This window comes from Oncorhynchus gorbuscha, linkage group LG16 (genome assembly GCF_021184085.1).
Source record: "Oncorhynchus gorbuscha isolate QuinsamMale2020 ecotype Even-year linkage group LG16, OgorEven_v1.0, whole genome shotgun sequence".
Classification (NCBI taxonomy): domain Eukaryota; kingdom Metazoa; phylum Chordata; class Actinopteri; order Salmoniformes; family Salmonidae; genus Oncorhynchus; species Oncorhynchus gorbuscha.
Genome location: NC_060188.1, coordinates 36,218,390 through 36,238,813, shown reverse-complemented (window position 1 = coordinate 36,238,813; position 20,424 = coordinate 36,218,390). Strand labels below are relative to the sequence as shown.

Below are 20,424 nucleotides of genomic sequence, written 5' to 3'. Positions count from 1 at the left end.
TGAAAAAAAAAATCACTGTTGTACTTGCCTTTCTTGCACTACCAGCTGCATTAGTGTGAAAGCAAAAGTGCAAGACCATGTTATAAAACTGTAATTGCATCAAATGGTTGTTTTATGTAACAGAATAGAGAGTTCTTATAACTCTATTGTGTCTGTGTGACCTGAAAGTGGGTCTCTGGGGGATTTAACACGGACATGAGTTAATGTTTCTGTACTGGGGTACCAGGGGGAGATGGCTTCAGTGTGGAGTTGGGGGGGCCAGACCCTCGTTTCCACACAATGTGGACAGTTTTTACAGAAGATACTGTCTGCTGTGAATTATAAGTATCTTTCATACAAATCTTAACCTCGTGACCCATTCCATACATATGTTCTTTGTCATGTAAACTGAAGGAGGATGGACTTTGCTATTAAACGCTGTGGCTCAAACCAGCTCGTTGAGTTCTCAGTGATCACCTCAAGGGGTGATTACCAACCAGCTCCATTACTGCAGTAATTAAATAATAAAGTTTGATTGTTTTGAAGAAATCTAAAAGTCTCTCATTTTTGATTACAATAATTCCACCAAACTAGTCTTTTCTTACTAGATTTTTCTGCTTTATTAAAGAAAATGTTACCTACAGAAACCAGGTTTCCATCCAACCTTTTAATGTCGGATAAAACAATTGCACCACAGGCCTGATGGAAATAGCAAATGTAGATAAATGTAGACAAAACAAAACGCTAGACAAAGTGAGATATTTTTCTGTCTGTAAAATTAATTATGCAAAAAAAGGCGGTGGAAACGCCTTTATGAGTAAATAATGATATACACTGAACAGAAATATAAACGCAAAATGTAAAGAGTTGGTCCCATGTTTTATGAGTTGAAATAAAAGATCACAGAAATGTTCCATATCCACAAAAAGCTAATTTCTCTCAAGTTTTGTGCAAAAATGTGGTTACACACAACACAATTGCACAGATGTCTCAAATTTTGAGGTAGTGAGCAATTGGCATGCTGACTGCAGGAATGTCCACCAGAACTGTTGCCAGAGAACTGAATGTTCATTTCTCTATCATAAACTTTTTTAAAGGTATCTGTGACCAATAGATGCAAATCTGTATTCCCAGTATTGTGAAATCCATAGATTCGGGCCTAATGCATTTATTTCAATTGACTGATTTCCTTAACTGTAACTCAGTAAAATCTATGAAATTGTTGCTTCATATCGAAGTAAACTTGGAGTCACGCGATGATGTGTTGTGTGGTCCTCCCACTACAACTCGGGAAAGAATGCAGTTTATTAGAATACAAATGAAATAAGTTATGAACTTCACAGAGTGGTGAAAGTCCACATTGATGAGCTTAATGATCCTATCTAGGGTCTTATTCTGGTAACATGATGATCGATCTCGCTATTTTGTCCATAATAATCTCATCATGTTGTAGGCTATTCCCAGACTGTGTCTGTGAGGTATTGGTTAGAGCGCATGTGCCAATACCAGATTGGGCACATTCGCAATATAACAAAAATAATTTGTCACAAAACCATCAGTAGAATTGAAAATGTGATGGAAACCCATTTCAATTGTATTTTTATTTGGTACATGGGAGTTCAACTGCAAAAGTGTGTTTTATGTGCACTAAGTCACCACGCATAGCCTTTAATCCGCAACAAGTCAATTTGATGGAAACATCTCCGATGGAAGCATATTTTAAGAATATTCGCATGAAAATCTGTTGCCAATTGGATGGAAACCTATCTTATGACTCTATAACCGTGATATGTGGCTCTGGATAAGACTGTCTTCTATATGACTAATTGTACATTTGTTTATTTTTTGTTTTGTTTTACTCACATCTTCTCCTCCTTCATCCTTGGAGTCCTGAGATGCTCCCAGAGTCAGAGCCTCTGCTCTCAACCTGAAGAGGCAAAGAGTCATAAGAGTCAAAAGTCACACACACACTATGCCCGCAATGCACACACTCCCAACACCCCTCACCTCTTCAGCTCTTCTTCCAGTTCTTTAACCTTTGTGTCTACTTTGTTCTTGGCGGTCCTAAGAGCCTCCAGTTCCTCTCTCAGCACCTCATGCTCCCCAGAGAGCTCATCCACTTTGGCTATTAGGTCGTTCTTCACGATGTTCAGAGCATTTCTGAATGGGGAGAAATGGGAATCAATACTGCTTAACTCAATAATGGTTTCAAGGTGGGGAGGGAGGACGGGCAGATGGATGGGGACATCTTGCATTCATTTATTTGATTGTTTTTTTTTGTACCTGTAACCCCACATAAAAATAAAATGGACAAAACTAAATAAAAACTACACCCTTGCATGTCTGTGTGTGCTCTCTCTATTCATCAAAAATCATTTACTTTTTACTCAACCCTTGCAAAAGAACAGCCCCCCCTAGTAAATCTATCTTGCACCAAACCATCTTTAACATGCAGCAGCACAACAAACAAGAGTAAGTTTAAAACACACACACTTACTTGGTCTCCAGAAGATGTTTGTTCTCCGTCAGCAGGTTCTCCACCTCCTTGCCCATCCCTGTGACGTATCAGTTAGCGTTAGTGTTAGCATTGATTAGCACTAACAACACTCTTTCTAGCGTGGTCCCAGATCTGTTTGTGCTGTCTGTCTTGCCAAACAGTTGGAGAGAGCACAAGCAGACTCCTTCTATAGCTCTATAAACACTTCACGAACTTTCCAAGTGTTCATTAACTATAAACTTAGCTAACTTTTTTTCACGAACACATGAATCGTCTTTGAATATGAATTCTGGGGCTATTTATGGATTAATTCTACTTCAGTAATGTATGAACATTTCGAGGTTTTGGGGAGCATCATCGTGTTTAAGCCAACTTCCGCAAGCTGAAATGAAACCAAGAAAAGCCCAAAAGAAATACAGATATGATAGTGTGTTTGCTGTGACATGCTAAAATGAAAGGAGAATAGATCTCTGAAATTAAGTCAAAGATGAAAAACAAATACAAAAGAAGAAAAAAAAAGCTTGCCACAGACTCAAATAACAGCCAACAGGAAATGGGAGGAAGTGACATCACAGCAGAGGAACAGATAGGAAATGGCATCACAACATGGAACACAGCAAAGACGAGACATCGCAGACAGACACAACAACATGGGAAGATGAGCAACCTTCTAGAGATGCTGAATAAGGCTAGAGGGAGCCTTACCGAAAAAATCATCACGGACTGGGAGAGAGGAAGAGAAACAGGGAGAGAGAGGAGAAAGAAAGAGAGAGAGAGAGAGAGAGAGAGAGAGAGAGAGAGAGAGAGATGGGGTGAGATAAAAGAGAGAGAGAAGAGAGAATGCTGATAAGCACTTGTTATATACTAAAGCTTCAGAGAGTAAAACAACTGGTGTGGCCTGGAATGCCAGCACTGTGTTATTGGGTAAAGCCTACAGGCATACAGTGGAACTTCATGTATTGGAAGATGGGAGGCAGGGGTGTGTGTGTGTGTATGTGTGTGTCTGAGAAAGAGAGGGTTCAGATACACACCTGAGAACTCCCCTAGGGGCGTGTCCAGCATACACAGGAAGGGAGAGAGGAAGCATAGAGAAGGGTCACGGGTCAATAAACTAATATGATCGCAATGAAATAAACTAATCATAAAGCTATGTCAACTAAACCCGGTAACAGAAAGTAAACCAAGACTAAATCAAGAATAATTTAGCTTGCCCTGTAAAATCAACCATTCAAATATATCAAATAAATGTGGACAGCAGCCATGGTGCAAGTGATATCCTAGAGGGCTTTGCAGTGCAGTGGAGGATGGGGGAGCTGCCGGGCATGTGGGGTGGTGGTGAACATTCTGCCGTGTGTAGGGTTAAAGTTCAGAGCCAGCCAGTGCTATGGCAACGGTGACACAGCTGGTGACACAGCCTCAAAACATAGTGCTTAATTGTGACATTTATACAAAACAAAAGCTAAACAAATTTCACAGGAATAACTCTTTCCTCATTTTGAGGCGTTTGGGGCACCCACCAGCTTAGCACTAAGCACCGCAGCTTACATTCCCAATGACTCTTTGCTTAATGCAGACAGAGGTCGGGATCCAGACGCATGCCAGAACTCACAATGCTGGATAGGTGTTTAACATATCAGCTCACCACATCAATCATCCATCATCCAATAGCTAATTTGCATATACCACACCCAAAGCTCCTCTGATTGGCTTACCTAGTAGCTCCGCCCCAGCGTCAACATCCCCGATGATGTCAGACTTGGCATCCTTGATCTCATGGTAGAGGGAGTCTGTGTTGATACCGAATGCCTCGTTCACGATGCCCTGGGAAGGACTGACACACGCACTGATATTTAATCATTGCTGTGTGTGTGTGTGTGTGTGTGTGTGTGTGTGTGTGTGTGTGTGTGTGTGTGTGTGTGTGTGTGTGTGTGTGTGTGTGTGTGTGTGTGTGTGTGTGTGTGTGTGTGTGTGTGTGTGTGTGTGTGTGTGTGTGTGTGTGTGTGTGTTACCTGTTTCCTCCACCATAAAGACGGGGGTCCACACACATATCCAGCTCTGGGGTGGAATCGATGATCTCTTGGAATTCTGACCACTCATCACTGCTACCCATACCTGAGTTCAGATAGAATATCATACACACTCAATACCGTATTCACAAAGTATCTCAGAATAGGAGTGATCTAGGATCAGTTCTGCCTTTTAGATAATAATGAATAAGATTACATGGACAGGGGGGGACCTGATCCTAGATCAGCACTCCTTCTCTGAGGGACTTTATGAATTACAGGCCCTGATCAACGTGTGTGTGCATGGGTGCTTGTATGTGTGTGTGTGTGTGTGTGTGTAACTATACTTTACACTCACCAATGCTGACGTTCCTGGTTTCCTGGGAGACCTGCACCTCCATGTTTCTGCTGAGGCGTTTAGCACTCTTCCTGCCGCGGCTTACAGCATGCATTGGGTCGAACTCGCCGGGCGGGAGGAAGCCCTCGTTGAGGGGCGTGACGGTGGCGGAAGGGACGGAGGACGTGGGCGTGTTGGACTTACTTCCTGTGCTACTGGGCGTGGCTGCCACCGAGTCCGACTCGGAACCATCCTCCTAGGGCATCAGAGGTCAGGGGTTAAAGAGGTCAAGGGGTTATATTGTAAAAGAGGGGCTGCATCCCGATTCTTCCCCCTGCTCCCAAAGTGTACACTTCCCTTCATGGATTTAACAATGGTGGAAACTCCCTCCAGACAATGTTTGCACCAAGCCAATGCTTTAAAATCAATGACGGAGAGTATGCAAGTGCACATTTAGGCTGAAGGGTGGAGAAAAGAGAAGCCAGGGATCTTCTCTTGCAAGGATTGTTCACGATCTTGCTTATACTTACAATCTTGCGCATAGACTTAGTAACAAAGCATCACACTTAGCCTTACACGTGAAATGGGATGTAAAGACAGGTGCAAATGGGACGATAGAAGCTAAGTTATGTTCTATTATTGTAGAAAAAAAGCACTTAAGGGAAAATAAATGACACAAATTTAATGTAATATTTGTCCTAATATTAATTTATTCCTCATATATGTTTATACAATGTAATGTCTTCATTACACTCACTGCCATAAAAAACAATCGACAAACACCACAAAGAAAGGCCCTTGGAAGACAAGGGACACAAGCAGGCGTGAGGGATGTGTCTGGATGATTCTGAATGAAGGTGGGTGTGGCATGACGTGTTCTGCAGATGTGAGGTCCAGGGGGAGTTTCTATGTGCGTCCCAAATGGCATCCTATTCCCCTTTATAGTGTACCACTTTTAACCAGGGCCCATAGTGCTCTGGTCAAAAGTAGTGCCCTATAAAGGGAATAGGGTGCCATTTGGGACAGAGCCTCTATCACACCTGGTAGCCAGAGGTGTGGTGGGATTGGCTGAGCTCGCTGACCTGTCAGACGTTGGTCCCCGACCCAGGCATCCTAGCCCCCCCCGAGACCCCCACGTACCATTCCCATGCCCTCTCCACTGGGGTACAAGCTCAATGACGGGGGACGCTCCACCTTGCTGCTGGGGGAAAAAGACAGGGAGAGAGGTGGGAGGAGAGAGGAGGAGGTGAGGGGAAGGGTAAAGGTTTGAGGGAGAGAAGAAAAAGACAATGAGAATGAAAGACAGAGAGAGAGGTGAGGGGAAAGAGGAGAGGGGCAGAGAGAGGATGAGATAGAGAGGGAGAGGCAGAGAGAGAGGTGTGAGGGGGAAGAGAGAGGAGAGGGGCAGAAAGTGGGGGAGATAGAGAGAGGGAGGGGTAGAGAGAGGGGGAGATAGAGAGGGAGGGTGGGAGGGAGATAATATACTGTACATTAGGTATCTGGGGAGACATGAAAGCTAACTTTGGGGTTGCATAACATAAAACTGAAAATCCCCTGAATTAAGCACAACACACAAAGCCAGCTACTGGACAGACTGACACTAAACCAGACCAACATAATATGACACAATATATCCACATTATGGAGAAACGGGAGAGACTATATGGACTCGCCTGTTGCCCAAATTGATGACGTACTGTATGTTGCGCAACTGAGAGTAAAGTGGAGACGAGTGGATTGGGTTCGGTCAAGCCGGTGCGAATGACCAGTGCAACGATGTGGTATCAAGGCTTGCCGACGTGAGTTGCTTACCACAGGGTAGCTGTATCACATGGGCAATTTGTTCCATCCCAATTGATTTTATCTTGAGTAAGGATAACAGCCTACATGAAAAAGAATGTGTCAAATTGGTAGTAACCATATGGATGTCACCGTGATACAGTCTACTGCTCAATGGGGAGAGTTTGTCGGCAACAACATTTTTATTTTATTTTTTCACCAAAGCAAACAAGTGAAAACAACAATACAGATAAAAACTAATTAAAACAAAAAAACGGTACGCAGGTGTGGTTGGAAGCCCAAGGGCTTATATGAAAACCACACCACAAAAAAACAATATGCAATACATAAGTACAACTAAGCTATTAACGTCTACTTAAAAAATATATATTACTCCGATAAAAACGTAATGATTCTGAATTACATTCCAAGTCCCGACTTCGGCAGACAAGTTTCAAATTCTCGCTGAAGTTTCTAGCCACAAGCATAAACTAGCGAGCTGGGAAGGGCTCATCAGGATGATTGCATGAACTAACTGAACCGAATCCATTCGTCTCCACTCGATTCAGCTGCGCGACAGACAGACAGACAGACAGACAGACAGACAGACAGACAGACAGACAGACAGACAGACAGACAGACAGACAGACAGACAGACAGACAGACAGACAGACAGACAGACAGACAGACAGACAGACAGACAGACAGACAGACAGACAGACAGACAGACAGACAGACAGACCATAAACAGTTGGTGATAGAGGAGAAGGTAAAGGACAAAGGCACGAACTCTGGGTCATTCCATATTGGGACATAGTGGGGGCAGGGGAACTTCTAGTCCAAGAAGGAGAGGCTGGTTGGTCAATGGAGCCAGGGCAGTGATAATCAAGTCCTAGTCCTGGGAACCACAGTGTCTGCAGACCTGATTCAACTAATCAACAAGCCCCCTAGTAGTTGAATCAAGTGTGTTAGTGCTGGACTTGAGCAAACGCCTGTATACCCAGCAGAGCTGGGTTTTTAAACACCTGAAAAGGTGCTGAGCGATTAACCACATTTTAGTTTTTTTGTTGTTATTACAAACAACTAATTGACCACCGTCATTTCAATTACTTGAAATCAAGTTATATATTTTTTTCTTAGTGCCATTTCTCTAGATAGAAATCAAATCATTGACCAGATAAATTAAGTCCAGAACTATATGGGATGCTGGGCTGAAGGGAGTTGTAGTTTTCATTAAGCAAATATTCAACCTAGCTCAGCTCAGAAACGTGGTAATTAACTACAATGGCCATAATCCAATGTGCCAGTTCTTTTCTGGTTCGGATACATTTTTACGCCTGCTACATTAGGTTAGATACACACAGACCGCATTCGCCACCGCATGAGAGAGAGGATAGTAGACAACACAATGACGAGAGTGAGGGATAGAGAGTTCGTGAAAGTATGCCTTATCTACTTTAAAGAACTAGTCAAATGATTTCGTCTGACAGTTCTGCAGCATACTTAGGCAGGCTAGCCTAGCTAAATAGGATGGCTAAAGACTACACAGTATGGTGAGAACAGAGATAACGTTAGATGGTTGTCTTGCTGGCTGCTACTGCCTGAGCAGTTGAGACGAGATGCTGACTTTAAGGAATGAAAAATGATAAAGTCGTCAAATAAAACTAAGTAATATACACAACTGAAATATTTAATTATTTAATAGCAATTCTCGATTTGTGGACCTGACAGAGACAATGAAAATATTTCCAATGTTTTGGCTTGAATGTTCACTATTTTTCTATCTCCATTAAAAAACCTTTAATCATTTTAATGTAAAAAATAAATAACCAAACTGAAACCGAACAGACTTCAAAAATCACTAATCGCTCAGCACTACTGAAATAAATATCTGAGCCTGATTCATCTTGCCTGGCTTTATAAACCAATAGAAAAGTTCCAAAGAGACTCAAACAAAGTGTGTGTTTAAAATTATTTTTCAAGTATTTGAACCTGGGTCCTATCTATACTCAGGACCAAGACTGACAAACACTGAATGAGATTGGGATTGAGGGGACAGGGATGGGGGGGGGGGGGGGGGGGTAAGAGGCAAAGAGGTTTTTGGGAGTAGTACCTTTTCCTCCACACGTGGCGTTGACTGTGCAACACAGCAGCACGAGCACAGAGTGAGACAACGAGACAGACATATGGTGATTAGAGTGAAGCCAAACAGGTCACAAGTGGTGTAGTGGGGGGTAGACACACGTACATTTTGTTTAGTGACATATTTTATTTTGCACAAGCATTTACCCACCTTATGCAGAAAAAGGGCATTGAAAGTATAGGGAGTGTTATTTTACTCACCACAAACAGCGATCATCTTTTACCAACCTGTTTGGTAAACCACTACATCACTGGTCACAAAACAAGCTAACACAGGCTAACACACACAGCACAACACAACTACAGCACACTAAACCCAAGCACAACAAACCACATACAAATACCTCAGCATAGTTGTTACTACTAGCTATGCCAGGATCAATTACTATACCCTTCCCCCTGCACACACACTCCCACCAACACACCCACCCATCCATGCACACTTTCCAGAAAGGTCACAACTAATTATATTATATTTATGTTGTTGTATGAACTGTATTGTTTTGTCTGTACGCTGCTCAATGGAATTCCTCACTGGGGGATAATAACGTTTTTTGATGAACATGTTTTTTTTTTTTTTAAGTCAGCCACTCACGTCCGTCCACTGCCTGGTCCTTCTGGCTGGCTGTTGTTCCCTGCCTGTTGCATCTTGGACCTCTCAATATGCTCCACGTATGTTTGAATCATCTGACAGGAAGATAAGAGGATGAGTGAGGAAGCTGGACGTAATTCCATTGACTTGGTTCTATTGTACCAGGCAAACTACATCAAGATACAAACCTAGCAGCTAGTATGGAGTCAGATACAAAACTCTCCCATGCACACACACACACCCACACCCTCTGCTGTTACTACCTCTGTGTGTCGCTGGTGCAAAGCGTTGTACTCCTTCTTCATGTCTGACTCACGCTCCTCCAGACGCGTGACTGAAACCCAGAAAAACAGAATCAGAGTCAACCAGCCTCCCATTGCAACAGCACTGTGGGTTATATACTTCGGGCTGATTTCCCGGACACAGATCTTGGACAAAAACCTGTTCAAATGAGATTCTCCATTGAAAATGTCTATTAGTCCAGGACTTGCTGGACAAGGCTCCATATTGGACAGTGGATAGTGTGATGGTGCTCTCCATTTGTTAATTGTTTACTCCATGTGTAACTCTGTGTTGTCTGTTCACACTGCTATGCTTTATCTTGGCCAGGTCGCAGTTGTAAATGAGAACTTGTTCTCAACTAGCCTACCTGGTTAAATAAAGGTGAAATAAAAATAAAAAAATTAAATCTGGTCTGCTTTGAAACACGAAATGGTGGCAGGCCTATTTCCTCATTGATTGAATATGTGAGTCTGTTTGCTGTCAGAGGCACTAAAACCCTATTAAGCCATATTGACCACAGAAGACAGAACATGCACTGGCTCATCCGTTCATGGTGGGTTAAGTGTAAAACAGGCTATACTGTGTCCTTGAATACTACATGCAAAGCTCTTCACGGTGCAAAACCAATGTGTGCTAGTATGCTATGTGTAGTCCTCCACAGTGTAGGTAGACAATAGTGCACAGTCACGATGTGCTGGGCTATGCACTTTGTGCTTGGCTGTCAATAGTGCACTGTCACATTGTGCTAGTTCTGAGTAATGCAGACTCACAGTGTGTGTGGTAGTTCTGAGAAGGGAAGACTCACAGTGTGCTAGTTCTGAGTTGTGCTAGTTCTGATTAATGCACACTTACAGTATGCTAGTTTTGAGAAGTACACACTCACTCTGGTCAAAGTAGTTCTTGCTCTGAGTAATAATACACAGTATTTTACTACTGAGGTACTATTCACTCTGGTCAGAATAGTTCTAGTTATTAAAGACTGACCAGCAACGGAAAAACACATGCCGAATCGATGTGTTGTCTTATGTAAACAAAGTCTGATCCATCGCACTGCTGGTCATAACTGTCTCGCTGCATATGCCATTAGATACAGCGCAATCACCTGCAGCTGTTTATCCCATGTAGTGGGCAAATGGCATTGTCGAAATCAAATTGTCAGAGTACTTCTAGTTTATAAGTCTAGTTAACACTTGTTGAAGTCATGTTTTTTAAATATTTTTTTTTATTAGGGGATGGCTCAGCTTTAATATTGGGGATAGATTGTTGCTTCCATCAATGTAATTGTCTGCATCATTTACAATCCCCAATACATTTTTGGGGTAACTATATACAGTTGAAGTCAGAAGTTTACACACACCTTAGCCAAATACATTTCAACTCAGTTTTTCACAATTCCTGACATTTAATCCTAGTAAAAATCTCCTGTCTTAGGTCAGTTAGGATCATCACTTTATTTTAAGAATGTGAAATGTCAGAATAATAGTAGAGAGAGAACGATTTATTTCATTTATTAATTTCATGACATTCCCAGTGGGTCAGAAGTTTATATACACTCAATTAGTATTTGGTAGCATTGCCTTTAAATGGTTTAACTGGGGCAAACATTTCAGGTAGCCTTCCACACGCTTCCCACAATAAGTTGGGTGAATGTTGGCCCATTCCTCCTGACAGAGCTTGGTGTACATACACACAAATATATACATATTGATTACCTTTCAAAATTTTGGGGTCATTTACAAATGTCCTTGTTTTTGAAAGAAAAACTATTTTTTTGTCCATTAAAGTACCATCAAATTGATGCGTCCTCCGAAACACAACCCAACCAAGCCGCACTGCGCACATCCAACCCGGATGCCAGCCGCACCAATGTGTCGGAAAGAAACACCGTACACCTAGCGACCTGGTCAGCGTGCACTGGGCCCGGCCCGCCACCGGAGTCGCTAGTGCGCGATGACACAAGGATATCCCTGCCGGCCAAACCCTCCCTAAACCGGACAACGCTGGGACAATTGTGCGCCGCCCCATGAGCCTCCTGGTCGCGGCCGGCTGCGGCAGAGTCTGGGCTCGAACCCAGAATCTCTGGTGGCACACCTAGCACTGCAATGCAGTGCCTTAGACCACTGCACCACCCGGGAGGCCCGGAAACGGCTGATTTTTTAATTAAATATCTACATAGGCTTACAGAGGCCCATTATCAGCAACCATCACTCCTCTGTTTCAATGACACATTGTGTTAGATAAACTTGAATTATCATTTTAAAGGGCTAACTGATCATTAGAAAACCCTAACGCAATTATGTTAACACAGCTGAAAACTGTTGTCCTGACTAAAGAATAAATACAATTGGCCTTGTTTAGACTAGTTTAGTTTCTGAGGGTCAGCATTTTTGGATACTTCAAGGTCTCAGAGCGAGTGACGTCACCGATTGTAACAGGCTCAAAATGGCCAGAAACAAAGAACTCGTCCGTCTATTCTTGTTCTGAGAAATGAAGGCTATTCCATGTGAGATCTCGTACAACGCTGTGTACTACTCCCTTCACAGAGCAGCGCAAACTGGCTCTAACCAGAATAGAAAGAGGAGTGAGAGGCTCCGGTGCACAACCGAGCAAGAGGACAAGTACATTAGAGCGTCTAGTTTGAGAACCAGACACCTCACAAAACTGGCAGCTTCATTAAATAGCACTTCGCAAAACACCAGTCTCAAAGTGAACAGTGAAGAGGTGACTCTGGAATGCTGGCAGGCGGAGTTGCAAAGAAAAAGACATATCTCAGACTGGCCAATAAAAAGCTAAGATTAAGATGGGCAAAATAACACAGACACTGGGCAGAGGAAGATTGGAAAAAAGTGTTATGGACAGACTAATCTAAGTTTGAGGTGTTCGGATCACAAAGGAGAACATCCGTGAGACGCAAAAAAAAATGAAAAGATGATGGAGGTGTGCTTGACGCTTCTGTCAAGCATGGCGGAGGCAATGTGATGGTCTGGGGGTGCTTTGGTGGTGGTAAAGTGAGAGATTTGTACAGGTTAAAAGGGATCTTAAAGAAGGAAGGCTATCACTTCATTTTGCAACGCCATGACCTGTGGACGGCGGGTTCATTGGATCCAATTTCCTCCTACAACAGGACAATGACAGTCCCTGTCTCCAGTCCCACGTCTCGTCATCCTGCTACTCTGTCATGGATTCCACAATCCACTACTTCTTTGGATTCCCCTCGAACTGCTTACCCTGTCCCAACCCCTCTCACCTCAGCCTCCGTACCTGGTTTCCTGCAAACCCCAAGAGTGTACTCCATCTCCCCCCTGTGTTGTAATAAATACCTTGGTTGCTTCATCCCAGTTTCCTCGGTTGAGTCTGCTCTTGGATTTCCCTGTTCCACTCCACGTACCAATACCTTCTTTTATTATTCCCTGCAAACCCTACCACCCCTCCCCCAATTGGAGTAAACTAATAAACAATAACACTTAGGCTTCTACTTCCAGCTTATACATACTATGCACATTTTACAGACAATCTATTTTACAATAGATATATTTTATTTTGTTTTTAGTCCTGCCCTACCTCTATTACTGATGTTCTATTTGCCATATATTTGTAACTGTGCTATTTCAAAGGTTCTGAACCTATATACATTTTACAGACCCCATATGTTTTACATTTGTTATTAGTCCCACCCTTCAACTCCATTCTGGAGCAACGAACCGCCCTTGCTGTCTCTGCCTGGCCGGTTCCCCTCTTTCCACTGGGATTCTCTGCCTCTAACCCTGTTACGGGGGCTGAGTCACTGGCTTGCTGGGGCTCTCTCGTGCCGTCCCTGGGGGGGGTGCGTCACCTGGGTGGGTTGATTCACTGTTGTGGTCGGCCTGTCTGGGTCCCCCCTTGGGTGGTACCGTGTCGGAGATCTTTGTGGGCTATACTCGGCCTTGTCTCAGGATGGTAAGTTGGTGGTTGAAGATTTCCCTCTAGTGGTGTGGGGGCTGTGCTTTGGCAAAGTGGGTGGGGTTATATCCTTCCTGTTTGGCCCTGTCCGGGGTGTCCTCGGATGGGGCCACAGTGTCTCCGGACCCCTCCTGTCTCAGCCTCCAGTATTTATGCTGCAGTAGTTTATGTGTCGGGGGCTAGGGTCAGTTTGTTTATCTGGAGTACTTCTCCTGTCCTATTCGGTGTCCTGTGTGAATCTAAGTGTGCGTTCTCTAATTCTCTCCTTTCTTTCTTTCTCTCTCTCGGAGGACCTGAGCCCTAGGACCATGCCCCAGGACTACCTGACATGATGACTCCTTGCTGTCCCCAGTCCACCTGGCCATGCTGCTGCTCCAGTTTCAACTGGCCTGGGCCCTAGGACCATGTCCCAGGACTACCTGACATGAGGACTCCTTGCTGTCCCCAGTCCACCTGGCCATGCTCCTGCTCCAGTTTCAACTGACCTGAGCCCTAGGACCGTGCCCCAGGACTACCTGACATGATGGCTCCTTGCTGTCCCCAGTCCACCTGACTGTGCTGCTGCTCCAGTTTCAACTGTTCTGCCTTATTATTATTTGACCATGCTGGTCATTTATGAACATTTGAACATCTTGGTCATGTTCTGTTATAATCTCTACCCGGCACAGCCAGAAGAGGACTGGCCACCCCACATAGCCCGGTTCCTCTCTAGGTTTCTTCCTAGGTTTTGGCCTTTCTAGGGAGTTTTTCCTAGCCACCGTGCTTTTACACCTGCATTGTTTGCTGTTTGGGGTTTTAGGCTGGGTTTCTGTACAGCACTTTGAGATATCAGCTGATGTACGAAGGGCTATATAAATAAATTTGATTTGATTTGATTTGATTCAACCCCTCCCATCTCGGATTTCTATTTGCCATTATTTTTACTGTGCTGTGAGGCGTCACAAAAGTACTGAACCTTTCTATTCTCATAGTTTCTACAGATTGTAAATTAAACATTTTTGCTGAAATCATTATTGATCGATTGACTGACTTTTCAAATCACCCTGTATTGCTATCTGCAGCGTTAGCTCTAGGTAAATGTTGCAATTCTTCAGCCATCCCTGGACCTGTGACAAAACAAGCTACATCTGGACAGTTCCAAAATAAATGACTCCGCCTTCTCGCTGGCAAAATCTGCAGAGCTGAGAAGATTGTATCCCCCATATATAACATTATATTTATTGCAAGTTTTGAATGTCAATTCATAAACCATGTGCCATGGAATCGGTACATCAAAATCCCTTCCCAACTATTTCGCAATTTATATGGTGTAACAGTTTAAACTTTAGTCCGTCCCCTAACCGGGATCGAACCAGGGTCCCTCTGCCCACATCAACAACTGACACCCATGAAGCATCGTTACCCATCGCTCCAGAAAAGCCGCGGCCCTTGCAGAGCAAGGGGAACGACTACTTCAAGGTCTCAGAGCGAGTGACGTCACCGATTGTAACGCTATTAGTGCGCACCACCGCTAACTGGCTAGCCATTTTACATCGGTTACACTGGCACAGCTGTACATTTGTTTTGGTCCTTAAATGAAAGTAGTATATTTTATATCACAATTTTCTTTGACCAATTTTGGTCTTTAATGCAGGGCCAACAGACAAGTTCCTTACTTTGTCCCGCTTCCATTTTTGGGTTGAGCAGACATTTCCGTATGTCTGTGTTAGCTGCATGTGTGACATAACTCCACCAGTCTTTATATCATTTACAAAGATTATACCTTTACCTTTTTATCAATTTGTATATTTGAGTTTAACCACAATACTTGAATTATTTGTTCTGTCTTTTCAGGTGGATTAAATTGAAATTGCAATCAACTTTCTATGGCTTGTTTAAAAGATAACATTTTCGAGATTATTTAGTTTTCGAATAACCAAAAGTGAGCGGTTGTAATCTGAATAAAGGGAAAAAGGCCATTCTGGAACATGGGGTGAGACATTCTTACTAATATACTAGATAACCATTTTGGATTTAAGTATAACTTTATGACTGATACCTTTAGTGAGAGGTCTAATGCTTTGATATTTAATTTCTGCCCTCCGAATTCATGTTCATCATATAAATAGGCCCTTTTAATTTTGCCTGGCTTGTCATTCCAAATCAAATTCAATATTTTTTGCTCATATAATTTAAAAAGCAGGTCACTAGGTGTAGGCAAAACCATAAGCAAATAGGTCAACTGTGATATGACAAAAGAGTTCAATCAGGGTGATTTTTCCACAAATAGACCGATATTTTCCTGTTCATGGTAGCAAGATCTTATCAATTTTTGCTAACTTTCTATTAAAATGTATTGGAGTGAGATTTCTTTCTTTCGGGATATGTATACCGAGAATGTCCACATCCCCGTCAGATATTGTTTTGGTGAACTACACGGTAATATAAAAGTTCAATTTCTTTGTGATCCAATATGTAATATAGTATCATAATTTGGTTTTAATCCAGAGAGGTTAGAAAAAGTATCTAGATCCTCTATGTGGCCGTGGAGGGATTCTTATTGTGGATTTAAAAGAAAACATGTACAATGTACAATAACATCTTCGTTCTTAAGCCATGGATTTCTAATTCCTTAATATTATTGTTGGATCTAATTTTAACAGCTAACATTTCGATGGCCATAATAGATATGCCGATAGTGGACAACCTTGTATTACTCCAACAGTTTAAAACTTTATGAGATGTAGCCATTATTTACCATTTTACACCTACTATACATAACTTTAACCCAAATTGAAATATTCCAGGCATTTATATATAAACCCCAGTCGTACTTTATCAAAGGTTTTTCCGTACACGGTCGCCAGGTGTACGGTGTTTCCTCTGACACATTGGTGTGGCTGGCTTCCGGGTTAAGCAGGCATTGCATCAAGAAGCAGTGTTGCTTGGTTGGGTTGTGTGTCATGTTTTGTCATTGATTGTCATGTCTTGTTTCTGTGCTTCCCCTTCTATTCGTTTCCCCCTGCTGGTCTTATTAGGTTCTTTCCCTCTTTCTATCCCTCTCTCTCCCCCTCCCTCTCTCCCTCTCTCTCTCTCTCTCTCTCTCTCTCTATCGTTCCGTTCCTGCTCCGAGCTGTTCCTCATTCTCCTAACTACCTCATTTACTCTTTCACACCTGTTCCCTATTTTGCCCTCTGATTAAGTCCCTATTTCTCTCTCTGTTTTCGCTTCTGTCCTTGTCGGATCCTTGTTTGCTGTTCTGTGTCCTCGTTCCGTCCTGTCGTGTTTTTGCCTTCTTCAGATGCTGCGTGTGAGCAGGTGTCTAGATCAGCTACGGCCTGCGCCTTCCCGAAGCGACCTGCAGTCTGTGGTCGCATCTCCAGTTGTTCCCCTCTACTGACTAGAGGGTTTCAGTTTTCCTGTTTTGACTTGGAATAAACTCTGTTTCTGTGAAGTCGCTTTTGGGTCCTCATTCACCTGCATAACAGAAGGATCCGACCAAGAATGGACCCAGCGACTACGGATTCTCGCAACTCAGCCGTCAAGATCCAGGGAGCGATGCTCGGCAGACACGAGCAGGAATTGTCTGCAGCTCGTCATGCCGTTGAGACCCTGGCCGCTCAAGTCTCCGACCTCTCAGGACAGTTTCAGAGTCTCCGTCTCGAGCCATCAGCTACTTCCTGGTCTTCCGAGTCTCCGGAACCTAGGGTTAATAACCCACCATGTTACTCTGGGCAGCCCACTGAGTGCCGCTCCTTTCTCACCCAGTGTGATATTGTGTTCTCTCTCCAGCCCAACACATACTCTAGAGAGAGAGCTCGGATCGCCTACGTCATATCACTCCTTACGGGACGGGCTCAGGAGTGGGGCACAGCTATCTGGGAGGCAAGGGCTGAGTGTACTAACGAGTATCAGAACTTTAAAGAGGAGATGATACAGGTTTTTGATCGATCAGTTTTTGGGAGGGAGGCTTCCAGGGCCCTGGCTTCCCTATGTCAAGGTGATCGATCCATAACGGATTACTCTATAGAGTTTCGCACTCTTGCTGCCTCCAGTGACTGGAACAAGCCGGCGTTGCTCGCTCGTTTTCTGGAGGGACTCCACGCTGAGGTTAAGGATGAGATTCTCTCCCGGGAGGTTCCTTCCAGCGTGGATTCTTTGATTGCACTCGCCATCCGCATAGAACGACGGGTAGATCTTCGTCACCGAGCTCGTGGAAGAGAGCTCGCGTTAACGGTGTTCCCCTCTCCGCATCTCAACCATCTCCTCCCACTGGCTCAGAGATTGAGCCCATGCAGCTGGGAGGTATTCGCATCTCGACTAAGGAGAGGGAACGGAGAATCACCAACCGTCTTTGCTTCTATTGCGGTTCTGCTGGACATTTTGTCATTTCATGTCCAGTAAAAGGCCAGAGCTCATCAGTAAGCGGAGGGCTACTGGTGAGCGCTACTACTCAGGTCTCTCCATCTAGATCCTGTACTACCTTGTCGGTCCATCTACGCTGGACCGGTTCGGCAGCTTCCTGCAGTGCCTTGATAGACTCTGGGGCTGAGGGTTGTTTTATGGACGAAGCATGGGCTCGGAAACATGACATTCCTCTCAGACAGTTAGGGGAGCCCACGCCCATGTTCGCCTTAGATGGTAGTCTTCTCCCCAGTATCATATGTGAGACACTACCTTTAACCATCACAGTATCTGGTAACCACAGTGAGACCATTTCCTTTTTGATTTTTCGTTCACCTTTTACACCTGTTGTTTTGGGTCATCCCTGGCTAGTATGTCATAATCCTTCTATTAATTGGTCTAGTAATTCTATCCTATCCTGGAACGTTTCTTGTCATGTGAAGTGTTTAATGTCTGCTATCCCTCCTGTTTCTTCTGTCCCCTCTTCTCAGGAGGAACCTGGTGATTTGACAGGAGTGCCGGAGGAATATCATGATCTGCGCACGGTCTTCAGTCGGTCCAGAGCCAACTCCCTTCCTCCTCACCGGTCGTATGATTGTTGTATTGATCTCCTTCCGGGGACCACTCCCCCTCGGGGTAGACTATACTCTCTGTCGGCTCCCGAACGTAAGGCTCTCGAAGATTATCTGTCTGTTTCTCGACGCCGGTACCGTTGTGCCTTCTTCCTCTCCCGCCGGAGCGGGGTTTTTTTTTGTTAAGAAGAAGGACGGTACCCTGCTCCCCTGCGTGGATTATCGAGGGCTGAATGACATAACGGTTAAGAATCGTTATCCGCTTCCCCTTATGTCGTCAGCCTTCGAGATTCTGCAGGGAGCCAGGTTCTTTACTAAGTTGGACCTTCGTAACGCTTACCATCTCGTGCGCATCAGGGAGGGGGACGAGTGGAAAACGGCGTTTAACACTCCGTTAGGGCATTTTGAATACCGGGTTCTGCCGTTCGGTCTCGCTAATGCTCCAGCTGTCTTTCAGGCATTAGTTAATGATGTACTGAGAGACATGCTGAACATCTTTGTTTTCGTTTACCTTGACGATATCCTGATTTTTTCACCGTCACTCGAGATTCATGTTCAGCACGTTCGACGTGTACTCCAGCGCCTTTTAGAGAATTGTCTCTATGTGAAGGCTGAGAAGTGCGCCTTTCATGTCTCCTCTGTCACATTTCTCGGTTCTGTTATTTCCGCTGAAGGCATTCAGATGGATCCCGCTAAGGTCCAGGCTGTCAGCGATTGGCCCGTCCCTAAGTCACGTGTCGAGTTGCAGCGCTTTCTCGGTTTCGCGAATTTCTATCGGCGTTTCATTCGTAATTTCGGTCAAGTGGCAGCCCCTCTCACAGCCCTTACTTCTGTCAAGTCGTGCTTTAAGTGGTCCGGTTCCGCCCAGGGAGCTTTTGATCTCCTCAAGAAGCGTTTTACATCCGCTCCTATCCTTGTTACTCCTGACGTCACTAAACAATTCATTGTCGAGGTTGACGCTTCAGAGGTGGGCGTGGGAGCCATTCTGTCCCAGCGCTTCCATTCTGACGATAAAGTCCATCCTTGCGCGTATTTTTCTCATCGCCTGTCGCCATCGGAACGCAACTATGATGTGGGTAACCGCGAACTGCTCGCCATCCTCTTAGCCCTAGGCGAATGGCGACAGTGGTTGGAGGGGGCGACCGTTCCTTTTGTCGTTTGGACTGACCATAAGAACCTTGAGTACATCCGTTCTGCCAAACGACTCAATGCACGTCAAGCTCGTTGGGCGTTGTTTTTCGCTCGTTTCGAGTTCGTGATTTCTTATCGCCCGGGAAATAAGAACACCAAGCCTGATGCCTTATCCCGTCTCTTCAGTTCTTCTGTAGCTTCTACCGACCCCGAGGGGATTCTCCCTGAAGGGCGTGTTGTCGGGTTGACTGTCTGGGGAATTGAGAGACAGGTAAAGCAAGCACTCACTCACACTGCGTCGCCGCGCGCTTGTCCTAGTAACCTTCTTTTCGTTCCTGTCTCTACTCGTCTGGCTGTTCTTCAGTGGGCTCACTCTGCCAAGTTAGCTGGCCACCCCGGCGTTCGGGGTACGCTTGCTTCTATTCGCCAGCGGTTTTGGTGGCCTACTCAGGAGCGTGACACGCGCCGTTTCGTGGCTGCTTGTTCGGACTGCGCGCAGACTAAGTCAGGTAACTCCCCTCCTGCCGGTCGTCTCAGACCGCTTCCCATTCCTTCTCGACCATGGTCTCACATCGCCTTAGACTTTATTACCGGTCTGCCTTCGTCTGCGGGGAAGACAGTGATTCTTACGGTTGTCGATAGGTTCTCTAGGTTCTCTCTTATTCCCCTCGCTAAGCTTCCTTCCGCTAAGGAGACGGCACAAATCATCATTGAGAATGTGTTCAGAATTCATGGCCTCCCGTTAGACGCCGTTTCAGACAGAGGTCCGCAATTCACGTCACAGT

At 44.5% G+C, this 20,424-nt stretch overlaps 1 protein-coding gene across 9 annotated transcripts in view; it reads right to left on the bottom strand.

Annotated features, from left to right (window-relative positions):
• Positions 1-20,424, bottom strand: part of mapk8ip3 (mitogen-activated protein kinase 8 interacting protein 3) — a 68,927-nt gene that overhangs the window by 27,774 nt on the left and 20,729 nt on the right. For 4 of the 9 annotated variants that reach the window (XM_046306746.1, XM_046306748.1, XM_046306744.1 and 1 more), the window contains 12 exons: positions 9,596-9,666; positions 9,336-9,427; positions 8,712-8,735; positions 5,960-6,020; positions 4,841-5,075; positions 4,486-4,588; positions 4,189-4,307; positions 3,508-3,519; positions 3,182-3,199; positions 2,477-2,534; positions 1,987-2,139; positions 1,843-1,906 (listed from right to left, as the gene is read on the bottom strand). In XM_046306746.1, coding sequence (XP_046162702.1) covers positions 1,843-1,906; positions 1,987-2,139; positions 2,477-2,534; positions 3,182-3,199; positions 3,508-3,519; positions 4,189-4,307; positions 4,486-4,588; positions 4,841-5,075; positions 5,960-6,020; positions 8,712-8,735; positions 9,336-9,427; positions 9,596-9,666 — 1,010 coding nt within the window. The remainder of the gene's footprint in view (positions 1-1,842; positions 1,907-1,986; positions 2,140-2,476; positions 2,535-3,181; positions 3,200-3,507; positions 3,520-4,188; positions 4,308-4,485; positions 4,589-4,840; positions 5,076-5,959; positions 6,021-8,711; positions 8,736-9,335; positions 9,428-9,595; positions 9,667-20,424) is intronic. The other 5 variants (XM_046306741.1, XM_046306745.1, XM_046306742.1 and 2 more) reach the window with 3 other exon arrangements.